The sequence below is a fragment of the Melozone crissalis genome, unplaced genomic scaffold, assembly GCF_028551555.1.
Source record: "Melozone crissalis strain CALT ecotype California unplaced genomic scaffold, PUWL_Pcris_2 ptg000014l_1, whole genome shotgun sequence".
In the NCBI taxonomy this organism is placed as follows: Eukaryota; Metazoa; Chordata; class Aves; order Passeriformes; family Passerellidae; genus Melozone; species Melozone crissalis.
The window spans coordinates 14,475,262-14,499,349 of NW_026535792.1; the positions used below are offsets into that span (position 1 = coordinate 14,475,262).

Sequence of the window (24,088 nt, forward strand, 5' to 3'; positions counted from 1 at the left end):
TCATGGACTACTTTATCTTCTACTAAAATCATGCTAACAAATCTTCTAGAATAAATACAGTTTCTGGCCAAGCAGCCATCTGTGCCTCTTCGCCCACCCTTCTGAGATCTCCAAGTACAGGCAAATACTGCTTTTTTCAACAAACCCTCTAATAAAAATTAAAACCCCACAAAACCCAAAAAAAACCAAAAACAAACAAACAAAAAGCCTTCCCTGAAAATAGGACCACAAACCACCACATTGAAAGGGTGGGACTAAAAGCCTTTCTAGTGCCAAATGCAGAAAGCAAAGCTATATTCCCACAGCTGAAGCACAGCTCCTTCTGTGTGTGGCACAGCAATGCAGAACACTTATTCAGCACAACCACCATCCCAGGCAAGGAAATGTATTTTTCAGGAAACCAATTATTGCACATATCCTAAAGGTGAAGGGACAGAACCTGAGCTGGCATACATTAAGGTCACTACACTAAATTACAGCAGAACAAACATCAGTTTGTACCAGCCAAGAAGGCAGCCTCAAGGGTTTCTTTCTGGAATGCTTTTCCCTTTTTTTTGGCACACGTTTTCTACCAGCCTATTGTGAAGTTTAGTTGCTTCTTGTTTTTCCTTTTCTGACCCTTGAGCTCATGCTCTCGTGTACCAGTATTTCTGGCTCATAAACCATTTCCTGTACACCCTGCTCATACCAACTGCAGGCAATGTATGAGTAAAAATATCAAAATATTCATTGCTGTTGCCAACAAATAGTGACACCATCCCTTCTAAGATCCTTTTCATGTAGCTACAATTTCTGTTTTTAAACTTATTGCCCACAAGACAGAGACCTCAGTGCTTTAAAGGAGGACCAAAGACAGACAAATACACTGAACTCTGTGTGGATCAAGCAAAAATCAGAAGAACAGGCTAACTCAGAACATCTCTGCTACTTTAGAAGCCTCAACTCAGTTGTCCTTCCTTCATTTCATTCATCAAGGTTTAATTGCAATGTAAAATTTTGAGGAAAAATCTGAGCAATCTGATCTGCAAAACACTTCGTTTTGTTCTTGATACAGATTATATTCATTTATATCTTTAATGTCTTCTAAAATACTCTTTAGCTATGAAGTAAAAGTAGGCAAAATTACTACAGTCCATGAATCACCAAGGCTTAAGAGTTATATTATACTCTATGTATATCCTAGTTAACATCTATGCACCATTAACTAGCCCCACCTAAATTGTTAATGCACAGCTGAATGCTATGACAGTTTTATGCTGCCTACAGCTCAACCTCCCTGAAAATTAAATCCTTCAGCCTTTCTCAGAAGACCTTAGAGTGCCAGGCACTGTCTCTTGGCCTCTCTGGCTTTTCAGCACTTTTGTAGGCAGAAAACCACTAAAATAAAAGTATTATCCTGTACAATGAAAAGTGAAGCTTCAGTATAGGGGCTCCTGTAGATCCCGATGTTTTATTTATTCCCTGAGAGTACAAGCTATTTCTACACTTCAATTTAATGAGTATTTCTGTCATATCTAGACTAAAACTCCCAAAATACAGCAACAAGCATCTGTGATAAGAAGATGGCAAGCCCAAAGGCAGCTCCTATTTCCAGTGTCTAACAGTTGTCCCTTGCAGGGTTCACCATGAGCTTCCCAGCTCCCACAGGAGAACTGGAGGTGGCCAGGACAGAGCCCTGGGGCTGCAGCACCAGCCAGGACACAGCCCTGAGGCTGCAGCACCACCCACAGCTCTGCCAGCCAAGGGCAGTGTGCTGGAAGCAGCAGGCATGTTGGCATGGCTGCAGGTGAAGAATGTTCTCTGGCTAAGCCAGACTGCTAGGATTTAAACAGCCCAGATCTCTTTCCAAAATTTCCTAGAGACTTTTAGAATGAACTTTGCTGTACTATTTAACTTACTGTGTGATTCTCCCTCGGTTTCCCCTCAGTAACATCAAGGCATTAAAATCATGATGCCTGGTGGAGACTTGAAAAAGTGTTTTGGTGAACAAAATGTTGATTTTGATACAGGGCTTTATTAGTGACAGATCTGGAATTTCATTTTTTTCCCCTCAAAAGCTTTGTCCTGTGATTACTGAGGGAGTTATTAAGGGAGTCCTTTTAAAACCAGATCTAGGGAGGCCAAAGCAGCAAAAAATATACTTTACATCTACTAAGATGAATCTCAGATTCCTTTATGTAGAGGCAGATATAAATTATCTAGAAATACATACTCTCTGCTGGGAGAGGGTTTTTTTCAGCTGTGCACTATAAAAGCAGATACAGCATTTAGAATGCATAATTTTGTATGTTTTTAGATGATCGTTCGCCTACTTCAACTATGCTGCTTGGACAACACAATGACGTAAATTTAGCACGTGGGGCTGCACTCAGCAAAGTGCTTCAAAGTGCTGGATATTGGTATTTTCACACAGGGAAAGGTGTCTCAGAGCTGCTCCTGCTGCATTTGCACTCAGCTGTTTCAAAGAGGACACCTCAGCTTTTCCTGCTGTGCCTTCAGAGCGTGAGGAAATCACCAGCAGCAGAGCACTGCCCTGACGAGGCAGCAGCACTCAAGGGTCAGTTTTAGAAGTGTCCCTTTGTCTTGCTGGACCTCAGGCCAAGCTTCTTGAAATGCACTGTGCCTGCTGTTGATAGAAACTTTGTACTTTGGAAACAGTGGCTTTATTTATGCCTCAGTTTCTTCTGAAATATGCAGGTATGGAAGTCTGAGGGACAGCAACACGCTGTATTCTCTTTGTCATGTACCATTAGAGCTTTCTTAAAATGACCTGCTAGTACAGTTAAAACAAAGAAACCACCCTGCTAGCTGTTTAGCTTTTGGTTAACATTTGAAAAGCACACTTTTGAACAAATCCTTGACACTTGGTTTAATTAAAGAAGTGCTGGCAAAACACCAGAAAATTATCAGTCTGCCAGCTGTGGGCTCACATCTGCCATTAGCAAAGCTGTGTCAGAGCTGTGCTGAGATAACACTTCTGGAAATGTGTAAAGGGCTGATTTGGTCCTGAAACCACCTCTACAGGCAATTAAAACATTGACTAAGATTTTTGGCAATGCTTCATTCTTATGACCTACAGTAACTGGCAAATGCTTTTTCCAAGGCCCCATATCCCTTCTTGATCCTCCAGGTTCAGACATAATTCATAATTAATATTTTCTCTGTGTGCAAGACTACATGTTCAATTGAGTCCAAACAATCTAGTTGTACTCTTGTTTTCATTTCTGTAGTGGTTCTATAGAATCACATTCATCCTTTGGAATCCCAAAGGAAAAACACACCTCCAAAGAAAAATAACTTAAATACTTATTTCTGAAACAGTAATCTGAAAATTGTTCTTTCCTTTGCAGAGCTTACTTTTAAATGCATTGTGTCCTTCAATATGCATAGTCTATAAATTCCAGTTCTTTACACAACAAACCACCACATCTGCAGTGAAATTTGAACTTCTGCTCTGAACTGCTGGTGTTTCTCCTGAAACCTACAGAAGTTCCAAGTCCATGTAAGAAAGTGGAATGCATGGTCCTTCAAATGTTAATTTTCCAGTTAAGCTGTTTCTCTTTGATAGCCAAGGATTGTGCTTCCCACATAGGTAGTACCTCAAATCAAGGCAACCTAGTTTTGTTCAGCTGAACACACACTGAAAGAGAAAAAGGATCTATTTAAAATCCTGGAGACACTTATTTCCACAAAAGTTCTAATTTTATAAAATGGTAAGAGAACATAAAGACGACTGTCTGCCAACCAGGAAAAAATATGTATATAAGGCATATTAAATGTGTCTAGATATCTGTGACACAAAATACCAGACACAATTCAAATGGAACTGATGCTCCTGAAAAACCAAAATGTGCAAGAAACTTTAAAATGCATGTGAAGAACAGCTCTACAGTAAAAATAGTGCTAGCCAGCTCTGGTTACAGTGCACAGCCACAGACAGTGCTCTGAAAATGTCTGGCCTGACATGCAATGAGAGTTTCCATCTGGGAATGCAGTGGTATCCGCACAAGTTTATGAGGAAGGAGCACCTGTACTGGCAGACTCTGCACTGCCTCAAGCCATGAATTTACACCTCGGTGTCTGCTGCAGTGCAGACAAGCAGAGTAATGACAGCCCCTGTAAACTCCAGTGTGCTGCACTACCCACAGCCCCCAGGCCATGCAGAACCCATGGCAGCCACAGGGCATGGCAGCCTTCCTGTTCCCCCTCACCCCTTTCAAGGGCTGGTAAAGACCTTAGGTGTGTGCACAACACAAAATCAATGTACTTCTACCCAGATCCCATGCAGGGAGCACAGAGCTGGTGTCTGGATCAAGGAAGATGGGCCCTGGCAGAGCCATGGGGAGCCTGCCTGCCCCAGCCACCTGTGCCTGCCACTGCCATGGGCCAGGGAATTGCTGCCCCCTCAGCCTGCAATTTCAGAATGCTTTGTTCCATTAATATTTCAGCTCTGCAACAAGGCGGCCTTCTGAATTTAACAAGAAAAGTCTTTGAAGTGCTACCCAAATCTGATCTTTATTAGCTGCAATCTATCAGACACATAAGGCATTAATGCATAATGTGGCAAGTGCATCTATTACTGCTTTACGTTTTTTCCATTCTGTAGCACTTTACATCTGAAAATGCAGTCTGTCTAATAATGGGGAAGAAAGCTCAACCAAACAGATGGAAAAAGAAGCATTTCTGCTTAACTTCACAGGTTTGTGGCTTTTTTTCTTTTTAAATTCTCACTGACAGATCCTTCTGATTAAACTGAAATAACTTATTTTATTTCAGATTTACAGCAACTTGTAAAAGATTCAAGTCCAGCTTTGGCTTTAAATAAAATCTTAGTCACTCATCCATCCCACACAAAGCATCTCCAATGACCTAATGTGCACAACTGGAAACGTTTGGAACTACTACCTTAGGAGGGGCTAATCAAGGAGCTATAATAGGAAAATTAACAGTACATTTCCTCAGCAATACCAAAAATGTGTCAAGAAAATACTCCAGTTATGTTTAATACTGAAACTTTACAAATACTATTCCAAAAAAAACGAAGTAACCAACCAACCAAAAAATTCTGAGAAACAATAAATGGTTTCTATGAGATGGAAGTTGAGCAGTTAGAAAATGGAAGGCAAATGCTGGAAACAGACCATGCTGGAATAGAGCATTATCTGCTGTAAAGCAATACACAAGTACATCCTGAAAGTCAGGCCTATGTCAACTCACACCTGCACACTGAAGACTGTTGCTAGTCTTTTTTGATCCAGCAAAAGACCAGATGACTGGTCTCTTTAAAGTTGGGTTTTTTTTAAATATAGTTACTACTTTAGAGTCCCAAATTTCATTTAGTACCCAGGCTCCTGAGCAAAGAGCTACTTCAGTATGGAGATTGGAGTTTACACAGAATATTCCTTCCATGCTCCCAAGCAAGCATCAAAAGCTTGCCATTTGCAGCAGAAATCATAACTGCCTTGTACAGCTGCTGTTCCCACTCTCAGCAGTGCTATCACTTTTCTATATAAATATGTTCCATAAAAAATGCTACAGATACAAGAATCCCTCCAATCAAATACCTCTTTATAGAAACACTACACAGTGCTCAGGGTGCCTAAACTGCAAGCTGTTGCCTCATTGAATGGGAAATCAATGAAAAGCTACCTCCATTTCACACAATCTGGTTTAAATGAAGAATGCCTTAACATGGAAGCTTTCAGCTTCATCATCTTGTATTGTCTCATCTGGCTACATTATTCAAATACACCTGCAAAATGGAACATGTTTTATGAGTCCTTCTCAGAAAATTGGAGGTTTATTTACTAAGAATAGTTGCTTTCCTATACTAGCAATAGCCTTCTTTATACTAGAAATATCAGCCACTCCAAAACCCTCTCTGCAAGGCACCACCAATATCAGCTATCAAAGACCCTGAGACAAACTCATGCCTGATCCATCTTTAGTAAAGTTTACAGACTTTAAGCAAAGTTGATGTATCTAGTCCTCATAGTTTGTAGGAAATTATGCCACTGTGCTATGACATCTACTCTAGGGTTTGCAGTAGTATTTTATTACATTTTTATAGAGTATTGTTCTTGGAGCTGCCTGTTCTTTCTGGGGAGCAGTTTTTATGTGACTCTCATTCTACCAGCTTCAGCAGTGGGCAGGAGTAATCCTCCAGCAGTTTTCTCTATGAAAGCCCAATCAACTTCAATGGAAACTCAATTTCATGCATTCCATTTAAATGACTGCTCGTTGTGTGGGAGGAGGCACCACCTGAATGGTTCCGGCAGGAGGACCAAAAGGTCAAGGAAATTTCTGATTGGTATTACCACGATAATCTACTTTTTAATTAAAAATTCATACTGCAGCAGTAATCACAATATTTTTAGAGAATGAGCTCTAGTCTAAGTAACAGCCAGGCAACAGAAATGTCAGTGTGGTGCTACATGAGACAGAAACATACAGGCAAATGTACAGCTGTTACTACAACCAGGGGGAATTTGAAATAAGTCTGTTGGGACAATTTATTTTGTTCATTTTTGTTAGAAAAAAATAAAATCTAGGATGTGGAACAATTTATTTTCCACAAAAAGTGAACACCTTTAGAGCAATGTAAATGCAACTTAAAAACAACTCTGAGCTTGCAGGAACCCAGTCTGGAAACAGAAACTGCAGCATTATTCAGATTTTAGAGTTCATGTTTCCATCGAAAATGAGTTTCTGATAGAACACACATTTAAACTGTTTCTGTGATATATTCTTTCCTCCTAGGTCATATAGTTCAAAGAAAAAGAAAAAAAGCACTTCAAACCAACTGGCAGATACATTTGTCTTATTTTAGAACAGTTTAATATAGCTGCAGCTGGTAGCACTGTCCATTTACTGATGAGTTTGTCCAACTTTAGCCCCTCAGACTAAAACTTTCCACTCCTGTTATCTGTTTTAGTCTCTTTTTCTTTCTTTGACTGAAGCATTTCATCCCAGAAGGAAAACAAAAGGAAAAAGTGTTTTATTTTTTCCCATGCTGCCATATTTCTGACTTTTTTTTTCCTAATGTAACTGCCCATTCTATTTTAATGAGTGAAATTATGTCAGCCAGGAAAGTCAGTTTTTTGTCAAGAATACACCCTCTGATTTTTCTATGGAAATCCACTCAAGTATAGTCAGGCCACAAGAATTTTAAAAATAATGCTGATAATGTTCCTTGTACACTTCCAATCAAAACTTGTTAAAGTTCTGCATCTAACCTGGAGGAACAATCTGTTCACAAGTCTGCTCCGTACCTGAGGCTCAAAGAGGCTGAGCAGCTTTCCAGCTGTTATTGGAAAGTGCTCCTGAGGTCTGTAATAGGGCAAGGACTGAAAATAAAAACATCTCTCTTCTGCTCTTAATAACCACTTGAGCCTGTACCTAAAATGCATGGAATACTTTGGAAAAACAGATAAATGTGGGGACTGACATTCAAGAGATGAGCAAGTCAGCTGAAGAAGGTACTGAGAAGAAAGTGAAACTAGGAGAAACTGCAAAGAAGTGGGGAACCGAGTAGAAAGAGGAGAGACTGGAGGCAGAAGAGATGGGGAGAAAAGATGAAAAATATGAGACAAGGTACTAAGGAAGTGAGAAGTGTGACTGAGGAGAAAATACAGTGGGACAGCTCCAGGCAGAGGAAGGAGCAGAGATAGGCTGTCCCTGCAGAAAGGGCAGGAACATCTGTGGTGAGAAAGACCCAAGCACAGCCCAGGGAAGCATTCCACGGCTCTGTGAGGGCAAACTCCCTGTGCCAGTGCCTCACCTGCAGTGATCTCATGAGTTCTGTGAATACTGATGCATCTCATGATGGCATTCTGCTTTTGAAGGCTTTTTTGGTTTGTTTAAATGCTATAAAGTAAGTCACAGGGCCTTAAAAGAATGTTGTAGCTCAAACTGGAAGAGGCTGTCCATGCAATTACTGTATCACTTGGCTCTTCCTGCCTGTGAGGTCCTGCTCTCAATTCCATGATTGCATACCATGTTCCCCATATGACCTCTGACTCATTCAGTGTGCAGAATGGACTCACTCTGGGGAATGTTTAGCTGGAAGGGTTATTTACATAATCTCTATCCCATTCACTGTAAAACCTGGCAAGTATAAACGGGCATACAGAATAAGGAACATGAAGGACAGTCTGCAGTTTCTGGAACAGCTACTCTACCAGTTTTGAGGGGAAAAAAGTCACCTATGGTGCAATTACTTAATCCAATCCTTTTCCAATTTGTGAACTATGTACTTTCTGGTTTGGGGTCTGACTGAAAACCTCTGGACCTGTTTTACAGATGAGCTGCCAAATCATAATTACAGTTTTGGCAATGCAAATTTTGCTTTGACTATTGCCAAGTGATAAATATGATACTGAACATGGAGAAAAATTCAATTCTAACTACTTGACAAGCAGCACTAATTATGGAACACTTCTCTTAAACCTCATTCTTCCACAGGGCAGCTCCATTCCTTACAACATTTTAGGTCTTGCTGTCACACAGCAGCTTTGTGAATTTTAAAGCAAACACTGCAGTAATAGTATCAACAACTAGTCCTTAGAGAAGCCTTTTTTCTCACCTTCTGCTAGGAGCATTTTTAAGGCAGGAAGCCAAAGCCTGAATAAAAAAGAGAATAACATTGAATAGTGTATCAGTCATAACTAAGCACTTGATCTATGCAGGGACCTTGGGGTAAAATTTACATTATCAAGTAATTAAATAGTTTTCTTAACACAAGAGTTACCAGAGGATTGCTCACAAAACTCCAGTTCTGAAAGCTCTAAACCTCTGCAGGTTTGAGCAAAGGTTTAACTTTGTCCTTCTAATGGCATTTTGCTGCTCAAACTAAAACCTCACGTCATCCAAAAAAACTGTCCTCAGAAAGTCACCCAAACTGAGGTCTCAAAAAAGCCATCAAGACCACCAGCATTCCTTGCTGTCTCTAACAAATGAAAATACAAACAGAAATTCAGGAAAAGCAGTATGTGGGTTGGCTGGCAACTTACTGAATGCTGCAGCCAAAGGCCAAAGCTGGTTTGCAGAATGTGGCAGGGGATGTTTCCCTGGCCTCTTCCCCTACAGATCACCCAGACCCTCCAACACTGCTTGACACATATAACCAACACAGGATTGGTTTTTCCATCAATGTAAGTCAAGAGTTTGAAGATAAAGAGCCTCACCAAGTTATCACTAGAAAGAAGTTCTGTTTCACTAATTACACTTTTATGTCTCTACATGTGCAATGTGCTGCCTGTGTTACATCTGGACAGACACCACAACTGATGAAGCAGATGAGACAGAGCACACCAGACTGGTTTGGGTTTTGTTGTGATTTTTTAATCTCACCACAGTTTCAATTATTTCTGGGGTTTGCATTGTTCTGTAAGCACTTGGCTCTTAATGTATCATATGCAAAGGTTTGTTTACCTGCTCTGGGCACTGCAGGGCTTGCAGTGCCAGGTTTCTTTCAGAGCACTTCTGGGGGAGAGGCTTTGGACTTCATCCCTAGTCTGTGGTTAGGCAAAGCAACACATGCTTGCTAGACATAATTTGACATTTGTATTTCCTAACTTTCTGCACAAATTTTGGCAATTTGCTCTTTCCAAGCGCTGCTTAAAAATTCTAAAATTAGATACCAAAAAAATCCAAAACAAACAAACACCAACCAAACAAAAAACCATACCAAAATAAAACACAATAAAAAAATAACCAACATCCCCCCTTTCCCCAAAACCCACAAAACTAAAACTAAAAACTTGACAGCACCACTAACAGACAGTTTTTTCAGTACACATAGCTTAACTTTGGCATCTTCTCCTGCACTTCCTTCTTCCTCTACTCACCTTGGTCAGTACAAGAGAGGACTGGGACTGTACTGGTGGTAGCTTCACTGCAAGTTCCTGTATTCATGTAATGTATGTTCTTTTCCTGCTGTCTGGCCTGAAAACGTCTTAAACTTATGCACTGATATCAACAATAACTGAACTAATCTCTTAAAAATACCAGGAAAAAGCTACTCTTTTCATGTGCCAAGCAGACACTGACATCTGACAGACCATGTTTTTATACCTGAAATTAATGGGAATAGTTAACAAATATTCATCAAAACAGCATTCAAAAGTTTTTTGTAAATTAATCATGACATTTGCAGCCTCCACTGCTTTGAAAACTTGGATACAATTAAACTGACATATGAATAAAAAGCAAATTTCTTGTTCAAATTATGTGAGTATTGAAAAATTCCACACCAGAATTTCAGACAAACACTTTTGTCAATATGAATTGACAAGAAGAAACAAAAGACAAGCTGGAATGCCTTCAAATCTCTCCCACAACACTTGCCTATATTGATAAATGACACTACTCAAATTTACAATGCACTGTTAAACAAAACTACAGATGTATCAGGAATGCAACCATCTGGTTACAACTCAGAAGTCCCAATTTTCATTGATGAGCTTCCTCTTTAAAACTTGGCACAGAAGTTACACCTGAATGATAACCAGGCAACCTAAATCACCCTGAGTCCTGTTCTACTGCAGAACAAAAACCCCTATTCCATTTCAACAAGCATCCCAATGAAGTTTCCAAATCACTCCACAGGATTTTAAGTGCTAATGCTGCTATTCATAACTGATGAAGTGATGGAATAACTGTGGATCTTTTTCCTCTTTCCTCTTCTCCAAGACACATGTATTCCATTTATTCTAAGAATTAGCAAGGTAACTTCTCAGACAATTCCAACTGCTACATGAAACCTCCCATTCAAAGCTCACCAGGAAGTTAGGAAAGAAGAGCTTTAGGCAACTGATTTATATTTTGATTTTGAGGCACTTAGATGAATTTTTCACATTTTTATGTCACACTGCCATTACACAAAAGTGAGTCTGAATCTTCAGCTATTCACAGACACAAATTCACTCCACTTGAGGCAGACTTCTCCAGCTACATCATGCAACAGGCTCAGACCTTCAAAATAAACCTCAAAGAAGAAGAAACAGGCAGCTCAATGCATCCTGCAGTACCATGAAATACTGAAGTACTACTGTTAACCATAGCTTCTGAACTACTCTTATGCATTAAAAATTAAGAAAATACATATTGGGAAGTTGACAGAGTCCATGGAAAATCCAGCTCCCTGAGTGTTCAAGCTAAACCCCAAGCATATCAATGACACTGAATGTTTGAACTGGCTAACTCTAACACATTTAGTAGATTTTTTTATCACTGATACATAATCTCAACCTTTGCTTTCCAGTGGAATATTTCTGTTTTATGGTCTTAAGGTGTTTATTCTATTCTAAGCTCAACTGTATTTTATTTATATCTCACTGCCCTTGAATAAAGTCAAAGATCTCATCCGTAAGAATGTTACAGAATCCCAGTGGTGACTCCTCCCTGACCTGGAGAATACAGGACCTGGCTATAGCCATGTATACATTACCAAATTTTAACCTGCACTTTCTCCTTTTGGTCTGTGCTTTCATAGTTTGTCACAACAGGGCATGACTCCTGGACTCCTAGATGCTTAAAATGGCTTAGATTTATTGATCCAACTAAGTAATCCAATTTTCAATTAAAACCAACAAGCCTCTAGACATCAAGGTTTTCTGAACTGTGTGATTTGGGACTTACTATGAACATTTTACTACATTAGTAAGTAATCAACCTAGTAATAATGAGTTTATGTAAAACAGCCAACTCTGTGTTACTGCCACAACTACAAAGCACACTTGCACAATAAAACCCTTGGAGAGAGCTTTAAAAGTTACCCTGACATACTTTTCCTGGTGACTTATGGCAAACAGTTTCCCATAATTATTTAAGCTCTAATAAGAATGTCATCATACAAAAGACTTTCTAATGCAGGGTTCTCAGATGTTGAAGGGGATGTCACATAACCACAGTGCAGAGATACAGAGGGAACAAGTGTGGTCCAAGAGTTCCATCAAAGATGTCTCTCTGTGACTTTTGCACACAAATGACAACTGATCAAACTACATGAGACCCTTTACAAGCAATATCTCTGTGCCAGCCTCTGGTAAGTTCAGCCTGTACTGGTGACAAATCATTCTGAATTAATAATTTACACACCTCTGCTGCAAACAGCAAAACATTCAAGAGGAAGGACAGTACAGCCCAAAGTAATGCAAGCTTTCAATAAGTTTCCTATACACCCACAGAATGTCAGACTACCAAACCTACACCTACAATCCCACAGTGTTTGCATGGAAAATTCCTCACATAAAGTCAAGTTTCAATTTCCTCAGGAAAAGATATGTCATCTTAACCCCACTTTGCCACTTATGTCAAACACCTACTCTATACAAATCTCAAAAGGAGAATAAATAAACCCTACAGTAACTCCTTGGGAATAACAAGGGGCTTTTCAGTCTTTAAAAAAAAAGTTCACCCAAGAAATACATAGGCTTTTGTTAGTCTTCACCTCAATGGGTGAGCATCCCAACTACATTAAAGAGTGCACATTTGCAGCACCCCATATCAATTCTGAAAAGACTTGTCTGGGAATTATATTTTCTGTTCCATACAAAATTAAACATTTCCATTTCGACCTTAGCTAAAACTTAAAGCATTGGAAATGTTTCAGTTTCTATAGAGTGGAAAATTTTCAAAACTGCTTGGGCAGAACACCAGTGAGCTGGTGGATGGCCCAAGATCCCAGGTGCCAGGGGACCCTGCCAATGCCTACCTATATCCTTAGGTGACAGAAAAGCACATCACTGTTTAATGGACTCAACACATTCCTGCAGAACATTGTAATTCTATTTAATTAGAGTTCTGCATCCAAAAAAAGCCTTTCAGTGGCACAGCTGTAACTCAGCATCATTATAATCAGTAAGACTCTTCGGAAAATCAAATATTTTAATTTGTCCCATCTTGATAGAGCTGAGGATTGATCCTGAGTCTTTTACCTCACCTCATCTCTGCTACTGTAAAACCTCTTTCCATTTCCAAAATTGTCTTTTCAGGTATTTCCTATTCCCTGCTCAGGTGCCATTCTCAAAAGCTCTGCATGCAGGAGCACAGATCCAGCAGAGGACTCTTACTCAGAACCAAAAGCCAGCTTTTCCATAGCTTTGCTACCACATTAATAGCAGGCACAGCTGGAGAGGCAGCCAAGAAAGTAAAAGCAGTCATTGTCTTCTGATCCTACCTAGACACTTCTCCACAACACAATTGGCTTCTTGGTAAACACCAGTCACATCAAATACTGATAAAAACAGCACAGTGTAACAGGAGACATGACAGTAATGCACATGAACCAGTGGCAATCAAGCAACTGGGAATGGAACTGGACCTGCTCAGCAAAACTTCATCCATAAATATTTCACTGAGCCCTCAGGAGTTACTCTTTCATACATTTTACTTTGACTGTTCCAAAGTCCTATATGAATTTGGCCAAAAAGTCACACCTCAAGCCATAGCTAATTTTACATCTATTTAGTATCACTCTTCATGCAGAAACTGTAGACAACAGATTGTGGGAGAATAGGAATGGGACTGTGGCTGATCCCTGATGGGGTGCAGCTGTGTAAGGCAGATGAACAGATTTGAAGAAGAAGCCTGGAATGCTGATGTGTACTGACCAACAACAAAAGAGTAAAAGGGCACACAGGTGTTATGCATGTGAGAAAAAAGGTATAACAAGTGGTACTGGGAAATAATAAAGGGCATCAGTTGTGTACCCACTGTTAGGAACCTCCCTTAAGCAGTCTGGAATATCCAGAAGCCTGAAAGCCTCCTTGTGTACCCTGTCCAGGAGACCTGCAGCCTGGAGTTGGTTTACAAATATATTCTCACACGTTCAAGCACTCATGAAGAGCTAGTGCCTTGGCAATGCTCGAGACAATTAATTACAGAAAGTGCTCAGTAAATAAATGTTCCATTTGAGTTGCTTCCTTTGTTCTGGTGACAAACCACACAAAGAAGGTTGAATTCAAATTCTACTTCAACCACACATGCAAATAATTCCTTCTCCTTTAATGCAGACAGAAATAAGGGAGATTTACTCACCACTTCCCTATTTCTGAAGGAACTGAGACCACATTGGAAGAATCCTATTATATTGCAGGTAGCTTATGGTTTCAGTTAGATCAGCCAGAGCTGTTTGTGAAGTAAGGAGAGATGTTTGCTGCCTATTTCCTGCCAAAGAGTGTGACAGGCAGCTGTGTGTTCTGAGGTGAGGTTGCATGCAAGGTGCTGAACAGGGGAAGCCACTTATATAATAAGAAAATAGGTTTAATGACCTGCAGGAACACTTGAACAAATACAAGCACTTCCCAGGCTCTCCCTAACCAAACCTCACGAGTTTACCTTTAATGAATCAATCTGTCAGTCATGTGAAATGAGTTCAGCTATCAATGAAAAAACAATAAATGTACAATAATGAGGAAATGACCTAATGGACCAAGGCAGATTAACTTAATTTGTTATTAATTAGTTGCCCTCAGGAGAAACTGTAGAGGGAGTGGCCAAACACCAGGATAAGGGTTAACAGAATACTTCAAATAAATGAGATTTTCAGTTTTGGTATGCTCCAGGAAGAATCAAAGAAAAGAAAGAAATAAAAATATACTGTTCTCTGCTTGCTGGCAAGACCAGTGGTACATGTCGCTGCGGATAAATTAAATTAAAGCCCGCGTGCAGAAGCATTTAATCAGGAAGAACAAGCAAACAAAGTGAAACACTATCAGCCTTGTTTGGTTCTCATCCTGGCCTTACACTAAAACTGTTCTTAGCAACTTCTTTTTTATAATTACATTAATTACCACATTCTGGGGAGCAAAATAACCCTGAATAGCAATTACAGCCTCTCCAAGGCTAACAGAAACACTACTAAATAAAGAACATAATTATGTAGAGTTCCATGCCTAGGAGAAACTACTTCAGCTACAATTTCTCTTTGCTATCAAGTCTCCTGTATTACAGATTTCTTTATAATTGTATTTATACAAGCAACAACAGCAAAGAGGCAGCAGCAGTGCGCTCATCTATGTTTCCTCTTCATCTGTTGAATTCTTCTGCTTAAATAGCAGATTCTAAAACTAACATGAAAACATTTTCACTCCTGTTCTCTTCTATCAAAAGAAATCTGCCAATGGCCAAAGCACTCACCATGCTGACCTGTCCAGCCACTGTCCCACTCACAAGCCCTCTACTCTGCTGCCCTTTTGCCATTCTCAGCAAACGCTTTCCACAAACCTTCCTTGTCCATACCTTGGCAATCTCAGATTGCTTCTTTCTTCCACCTCATTTCTAACTTCCTCATCTCTTACCCCTTGCCCTCTTAAAAGACCTTTTCCTGGAAACAATTTTGTCACATTAAGTCAGGCAGAATACTGTCCAACTTTGTGCACTGATGTGTGAGGGATGAAATAAAGACTGGGACATTTATGTATCGCTTGGACACAGTAAGCAAATTTAGCTCAGGAAACTTTCCAAATTAATGCCCATGCACTAAGGTCATTTCCCATTTCCTTCAAAAAACAGAAAGTGTTTTTGGAAAGAGGAATTTGTCCCAGAGACTATTCTCAGAGGCTCAAATTAGCCGTTCATGTTTTCCATTCCAGACAAATACACTAAAGCTTTCTTGACATTAGGTCTTTTCAATCAACTGCTCCAGTCTCAATCAATGGACTCTATTCAGAAATAAAGCAGGAGTCATAACTAAGAAGCAAAAAGGAACTCATCTGATTTGTTTAGGTTGTGTTTTTGTTATCCTATATTCAATTGTTACATGTTCTACTATGCAGGTTCCACTAAACAAATCAGGATTTCTAGGAGGCAGAAGAATCAGATGTTCACTCATCCAAAAAAATTTGGCCTGTCACATTAACTTATACAAATCTCCCCTGAATATTCTGCTTCTAATATCCAAATACAGACTTCTGCATCTTTGCAACACTAAGATTAGCAGGATAAATAAGAAGAACATATTAGGAACACATACTTTGGGAAATACTAAAAGGGCCCAGCAGAAACTGGAAATTTTAGCAGGATGAAAACCACTAATGGGGACAAAGAACAAAACCTCACTTGCCTCCCACATACAATGGGAGACTGCCCGGAGCATGGAGCTACACCCAGAAAAACATTCTGAACCAAATAATAACAGATTAAGTTTTATTTAAAAATTAACACAGAACAGATTTTCCCTCCAATAAATTAGGAAGTTAAAAATCAAAGCACATACAACTGAATGCTGGTAAAAGTATCATCTGAATCAGAATGCACAGAGCACCATGGAAAGTACTGGAGTGGTCCAGGCTACTGGGAGCTGTCTCTAAATGCTGTTTAGAACATGACTAGCACTCACAAAGGGATAACCTCATCTTATGGGACTGAGAAGCAGACAGCCTTCATAACGTGGCCTATCCAAACTCCATTTCTCAGTTTCTTTCATGGAAAAACATTAGGCTTGTCAGTGATGGTGGTGGTTTCACCCTGGCTGGGTGACAGGTACCCACTAAAGCCACTCTATCACCCCCCAACACAACTGAACAAGGAATGGAAAATATAACAAAGGGTTAATGGGTTGAGATAAAGATCAGGAGAGATTACACACCCATTACTGTCATGGGCAGAACAAACCTGACTTAGGGAAATTGAATTTATTACCAATCAAAATCAGAGCATGACGCAAAACAAGTCTTAAAAACACCTTCCACCTAGCCCTCCCTTTTTCACACCTCTACCTTTTTCCCTCAGTGGTGTAGGGAGACAAAATGGGGGTTATGGTGAGTTCAGCACAGGGGTTATGGTCAGTTCATTACAGGTTGTTTCTGCTGCTGCTCAAGGATAAGAGTCCTTCCCCTGCTGCAGCACGGGGTCCCTCCCATGTGACACAGGTCTCCACAAACTCCTCCATGGGCTACAGCTCTTCATTCACTGCTCCTCTGTGTGTCCCCACAGGGTCACAAGTCCTGCCACCAAACCTGCTCCAGTGTGGGCCCCTCTCTGTCCATGGAGCTGCAGGTTCCTGGCAGGACCTACTCCAGCAGGGCCATTCCATGGTGTGACAGCTTCCTCAGGGCACCCCTGCTCCAGAGCCCTCCATGGGCTGCAGGCCCAGGGCAGCTGCACCATGGGCTGCCCCACGGGCTGCAGGGGAATCTCAGCTCCAGGGCCTGGAGCACCTCCTGCCCCTCCTTGTCCACTGACCTTGGCCTCTGCAGGGCTGTTCCTCTCACACATTCTCACTCTGCTCTCCTGTGGCTCTCCTCACACCTGCACAACAGCTTTTTCCCTTCAGAACACAGGATCACAGGGATGGTACTGACATCCTGTGATGGCCTTGGCCAGCAGTGGCTCCATCCTGGAGCTGGCTGGCATTGGATTCCCTGTTGGACATGGGGGAAGCTTCTGGCAGCTTCTCTGCCACACCTGCACTCCCTCCACCCCTCCCTTCTACCAAAACCTGGCCATGCAAACCCAACACACTCCACTCCTCACCACTGTGAATCACACACTTAAGAATTACCATTAAAATGGTAATTCTTCACACAGAAAACAAAATAACATCACAACACTGAATGAAAGTGGAAAATTTACACTAAATTCATTCCCTTGTCCCTTCACCACAATTACAACTAAAATTTCCCACCATTATTGTATTCTCTGACATTGTTCAGACCATGTTTGTCCCTCTCTCAATTATTATACTTATCTCAAATTCCTTCATGCTCCTGGGTTTCATCAAATTAGAACTGTACATATCGGTAGATGAAGTGACTGATTAAAGCCCTTGAAGCTACAGTATTAGGTAACTGTAATATTACAGATCTATTTTCAGTATTCCCTACAATAAGTTCACAAAAATAATCATTAAATTAATTTTTTAAAAAATTCAACCTAACTCGATGATTAGGTGAACATTTTGCATACTAGGGAAAACCAACAGCTGTCAAACACACGAAACACAGGAAAAGCAGACTTACATTTGTGTTGCAGAGTTTGTATTGCTTGTAGGCACCAATGCAGACGATGGCCGCAGCCCTCTGGGGCTGGGGCTGGCCCTGCAGGGCCTGAGGGCTGGAGTCACCGCCGTGGAACAGGCTCTGAGACACGGGGAACGAAGGGGACTGATACACCGAGGGCCCCAGGACTTGGTGCCCTGCCTGAGGCCCCCCTGGCTCCTGGTAGAGGCTGCCATGCTGCAGGGAGGGAGCAGCAGCCTGGCTGTAGGGGCTCAGGAGGCTCGGGCTCTGCTGGAACAGGTGGCTCCTGGACGATTGGCGCTGCCGCCGCAGCTTCTGGGGCTGCTGGCCAGTGTCAGTTTGTAAAGGTAAAATGTATGGCACCTTCCCATAGCCATACTTCCCTGGACCAATGGGATTTCTGTTTCTGCTTCTAAAAACAGAGAGAGACAGAGAGAGAAAACAGTTACTGACTCCATAAGCGAAGGAGCAGCTAGGTATTTACAGGACTTATCATAAATATGACCAAGATGTAGTCAAGCTTGATCTATTAGGAATCTCAGAAGACCTTGATCCTAACACTGCAGTCTGACACGTAAGTTGGCAAAAACCATTTCTTCCAGTTCAGAGCAATGAATAAATACAGCTATTCTTGGTGACATTTGCAGCTCAGGAAGGGAGACACCATTAAAGAAGAAGAATTTTCCTTCTGTACATAAAATACATTTATGTTTTTAATATATATGCAAAACTGACTTGAACTCAGTGAAAACCAGAGATTATAAATTGACATACTTATTTTCTAGAAACAGAAGTGCTACAGATGTCAGACAGCCACCAGATCAAAGGGACCTTTCTTTGGGTTTGTTTTTATTTGGGTTTGTTTTCTTCCCAAGTCTTATATTCTCCCAGGACTCCTGCTAGCTGGGAACCCTGAAAGTCATTTACCTCCCATCCCAGCCTTATGGCCACTTGGGGCTTTTAATCAATCTTGCTCAGTCAAGATGTGTGAACCAGAGTGCTGATTTGCCCTGGCAGATAAGCAACCAGCACTCTTGAAGTGTTCATCCCTGTTAATCTGTCTGTGACCATGACAGTCATTGTTGAGGGAAGCTTTTGGTAGTTACAGCACAGAGAGCAGTATAATGGGTTTGGTATTAAGGGAGGGAAAGAAAAGCTTCCCATAACTATACAGGAGAGGAAAGAAACAGAACCCTTAAGCCTTGTCCTACTTAGCCAGACCTAAACAAGAGTGAGATTACACAAAATTAGTTTTTCTGTTGCTCCCTAGGCTAGAAGAAGAGCAAGACAGAATAAGAGGAAAGAAAGTACTCAAGAATATCTGCAGCCAACTAGGACAAAAAGGGGGAAAAATGCCACCAAGAATGGAGGTACAATCTAAAGGTAAATTACTGCTAACAGAGAAATATTTGTAGAAAAGCATTATGTAATTCATGTCAGCCCACAGCCAGCAGCCATCTCTGATCTACTGTGTTCATCTCCAGCAGAGGCAGAACAGCTGTTTAACACAGGCCTGACAATCTCCTTTCTTTGGGCAAAATTCTCATATACACATACACCTCTTTGATTGCTCAGACAAATCTCTTTAGCACTTTGATAACAAAAATGATGAGTCCCTTTCAACTTCAACCAACCTAAATATATTCTTTATTTCAAATAATACATTTGCCCAGACAAGTAAGAAAATCAGGTTTTGTGCTGTTAATGTAAGAGTTGTAGCAAACATCATGATGATGATGTAGCATTTTTACTGTTGTAACTTCTAACAATTTCTCTCATGCTGAGACTATGTCAGCTGTGAATAATACAAACTGGCCCCTCTTAGCACATTTGCAGTGTCAAAAAGGAATCTGGTTGCCATAGCTTTTTCTAATTTTAGCCATAAGCAAACGTGTGCCTTGGCAAATCAGTGCATTATCACTGCCTCACAGCCTTCATGCTAAGAACAGTGCTTTGAACCTCAAGTGGTCTTCAAGACTGAAGCACTTTCAGAGCTGGTGGGCTGGTTATTTATACTGAATAGAAACCCTCTTTGAACTAAGGATATACAGTGTCTTTAAAATACACAGGTAAGATTGCAAATTTCCTGGGCCTCCACCTCTTCTCTTAAGTGCTCTTTACACAGCCTTTCTCCAACATACCTTTTTCATTTTTTCCCTTTTTCCATCACTTCCTCTCTCCTTACATTTCTCCCACTGCCTCTAAATGAAAGTTCCCTGGCTTACTTCCAGCTGAAGCACAACTCGTTTTCTTTCTCTTCTGAGGTCAGGCAGAATAAAGAATGTATTTCCATGAGCTTTTCAGCATTTCATTTATCTTATCTCCTAGTATCAAAGTACTTCTCTTGTAAATGAAAAACTGCAAGGGTGAACATTAGCAAAACCACTCATTTATGACAACAAGGAAGACTTGTTGTACAACTGCTGGAAAGTTTCCTTAGAATGAACCCAAAGAAGCTTCTGATTGATCTCATTTTCAATTCACAACCTTTCACTGCTTCTGAAGAAATAATGTAATGTTTTGGAAAGGTAACAACCTTCAGCCTCCAGATTCTCAGAGAGAGTAAAAACAACACCTAGACCTTTATTTTAATTTTGTGTAGCATTTGGTCAAGTTTGAAGCTTTTTTCAAAATCTTCAAAGGCTTCCTTTACCAAGAGTCCTGTCCTGGAATGAACATTAAAGTCCTCTAACATGCTAAGGAAACCCCTGTCCTCAGTGAGTCTGCTCCAGCTGCATTTCTGGGTGCCCAGGGCTCAGCATTCTCCAGGTTCTTGCAGGTTCTCCTCACTGGGAATCCAGCAGCTGCCCATAATCCATTCTCTGAAGTGTTGCTGGCTGTGCTTGTGCCCTATCAGCACAGCAACAGCCCAGAGCCAGCACCTACTGAAGCTGAACTTAACACTGATCTATCAGCAGAAACAGAGGTTTCATGTGCAAGATGAAAGTGGAAGAAAAGAGAGAAGACAGGTTACAAATGTTATTTATACTTTATTTCCCAAAAAATAGCCCACATTATTTATCACTGTAGAAGTCCTTTGAACTATACTGATTTGTGCTTTGGTGTTGCTGTTCTTAATTTCCATTTTAAAAAATGCTCCAAAACGGCAGTTCTTTGACTTTGGTTAGAAAATTACTTCTAAAGGAGCTGAGTCCCCTTAGATCCCTATCAAAGCTTTTTGGTTTAAATTTAAGCCATTCTACTCATCATTGTTTTAAACAGAACTGCTTTTCAGTGGGCAAAATTGTCTATAACTGGTATCAATTACATACATTAATTAAATCTATTTCTGTGGAGAAGTATGCCAATATTTAGCCTAATACTTGAGATCATAGCAAAATATCTGTTTTGCAGCACTACATTACTGTCATTAATTGACAGGTTTCAAAGGACACTACTCATCTACTCACAGTTGGAGTATTTAGTACAGAGTTGCCTTGATTCTTTTTCTGAAGAACTGAAAGTGACTTATTAGCTATTCCTGTCAGCAATGAAGCTATTGAAATATTATTCAAATATTTAAAATGTAATTAAGGAAAGAAAAAAAAGGGAGATGGAAAAGTCCTTGGAGACACAAAATGTCAAATTGGAAAAAACCTGGTCCTAATTCTGTAAGTTTCTGTTAACAGGATCACTCTGGGCATATATTTTTAATGTACTTTTTTTTATTACCTTTTTTATTACTAGATAATGTTCTTAAAATAATTTCAGACATGCACATTTAATCCATGGCATTTCCTCCATAATTCAAAACTGTGACTGGCCTACAATTGTCCAAGGCAATCATTTACTTTCCTGCCCTCCTACTGCTTTTAATTTTCTTTCATACTTTATATATTATTAGGCAGACAGTTAACAAGGTATGCTTTAAAAAAATTCCACCATAAATTTTTTCCCCCCTTAAGTCACAAAATAAACTGTCTTATACTGTTCATAACTGTTAGTGAGTTTATACCTCACAGTGTTTTAGCACATTCTTTGACAGGAATCATAGTTAGCAAAATGACTGATCTACTGAGTCTGGGAACAGATTTCCATCTACTCAGGAAGGAGAGCTCCCAGCAGTCAGGCTGATTCCCATCAAAAGCCACCCTGCACTGCCACTCCCACGGCAGCACAGCCTGTGCTGCTCTGCATTCCACGTACTCACCTTTGCACCAGCTCCAAATCAATCCGGAGAAAATCACTTAAACATGAATGAATGAGAGAAGGGAGCCCTTTGACTGTTTCACGTTACAAAATGCATGCCTGTCTGCTCACTGATCTAGAAACTGGCCTTACAGCAGTGAGAAGAGATCTCTGAAATGTTTGCTCTCAAAAGCTCAGGCAGCCCTCTCAGAGAGCATCACTGCAAAGTGGGGCCAACAGCACCGACCTGTGCCACTCTCCAGCACGTTCTTCCCTTCACAACACCAACCTGTGCCACTCTCCAGCACATTGTTCCCTTCCCTGTGCTACACTCAGCACGTTGTTCCCTTCCCTTCACCATCACACTGCAGGGCAGCTCAACAGGGCAGGCTGTTACTGCATCTCACTATTGGCATTTTCATGAACTAAAATGGGAACTAATTGCCTTTTTTACATTCATGGTAACTCTGGTAACCACACCATAATTTGTGGATACGCACTGTTTCCCATGTATCACACATACATAAGAGTATCAAAATCATTGGGAGCCTATTTTTCCTAAAAAATTCAACTGCTAGAATTCACAGAGCACCAACAATGTCTAAAAAGTGTTTCTTCTGAAGAAGAATGGATTATACCACATTACACCACAAAAACTCTCATTTCTATATCAAAGTAGGGGGAAAAGATATTTACATTTTTCTGAGACATGAAAATTAAACAATAAGGTCACTAAATAAACTGTCTCTTGGGAACAGGTTTAATTAATGGGATGTAAACTATCTTAAATGAAATTTTCCATCCTCAGAGATCAGCACTGATACCCCAGTTCAGTATAGCTGCAATATGCCCAGTACAATAATTTAGTATGTTTGCTTTTACTGATCTCTCAGCAAGTGCTGTATAACCTCATTTATGTGACTTTCAACACTGAGATAGGATTTCAAAATTCAAACCCAAATACTTCAATCCTCTTTTTCAATAATACCTCTGATCCCAGGCAATTCTTCTTCTTTAAGATTTGATTGAATAATGCAACCATGCAGTTGGCAGGTAAACCAGCAGAAATTCAATGCAAGTACCCTCATAACTCTGCTGAGATGCCTTCCCTCCTTATGGGAAGTTTGGCTGTTTCTAGCCCTCACTGATGGGCAATAATTCAGTGGTACCTGACTAAAGAGCAGCAGGGTTCTCACGTCCCCTCCCTCAGTGAGCCCAGCTCAGAAAGGGATGAAATGTTCAGTATTAAGAATAAGCTTGCTTAGGTGGTTTGCAATTATAGTACTGTCTTAGGGGGTTATTTCTGGTAATCCCACTCAAAGCATGCTTGCAGCAGCATAATGAGAACTGATACTGATTTGGTAATAACAAGACCTATAGAGCATGTCATGGGGATTAATACCCCAATGAGAGGTGTGAGGCCTGAGCCATCCCAACTAGCTTCTCATTTTGTGAGGAAACACCTCATTTGAGCATTATTGCCACTAGATCCTGTCCAGAATTTTATTCAGAAGGAAAAGAAACACCTTCCTCACATGGCTTCAAATCCCCCAGGTGCTACCAACACGAATTGTTTGATTACCATTCCTGCTCTTAGATCTTTCTGGAAAACTTATCCTTACCAAGGGATCCAATCCTTCTCTCTCTATCTTCCTTCTGTACACACACCAACCCACAGTAAGCTTTTAGAACCATGGTGGGCTTGGGGTAAAATCCATCACATTTTCATTCCATGAGAGAACTAATGAAAGGAGGGGTGGCCAAGCACTTGAGCTGGGTATCATTCCAGATACTAAAAAAGCAAACACTCATGCCAATAAATATAAAGCCTCACAACTTGAGAAAATAAAACCTTCTTGAACCTTAAGGTCCAGCAACCACACATTTTTCCACCTCTAGGCACTGGAACTAACCAGAACAGGTCACAGAAATTGCATCACAACACTTTGGCTACTGGTTAAAGAAATAACAGAATTGTCCTTTGAAAAGTTGACTGT

At 40.5% G+C, this 24,088-nt stretch overlaps 1 protein-coding gene across 1 annotated transcript in view; it reads right to left on the bottom strand.

The window, feature by feature from the left end:
* The window catches only part of THSD4 (thrombospondin type 1 domain containing 4), a 213,842-nt gene that overhangs the window by 168,724 nt on the left and 21,030 nt on the right, over positions 1-24,088 (bottom strand). Inside the window, exon 4 of the mRNA XM_054272475.1 lies at positions 17,964-18,375. Within this exon, the coding sequence (XP_054128450.1) occupies positions 17,964-18,375 (412 nt within the window). The remainder of the gene's footprint in view (positions 1-17,963; positions 18,376-24,088) is intronic.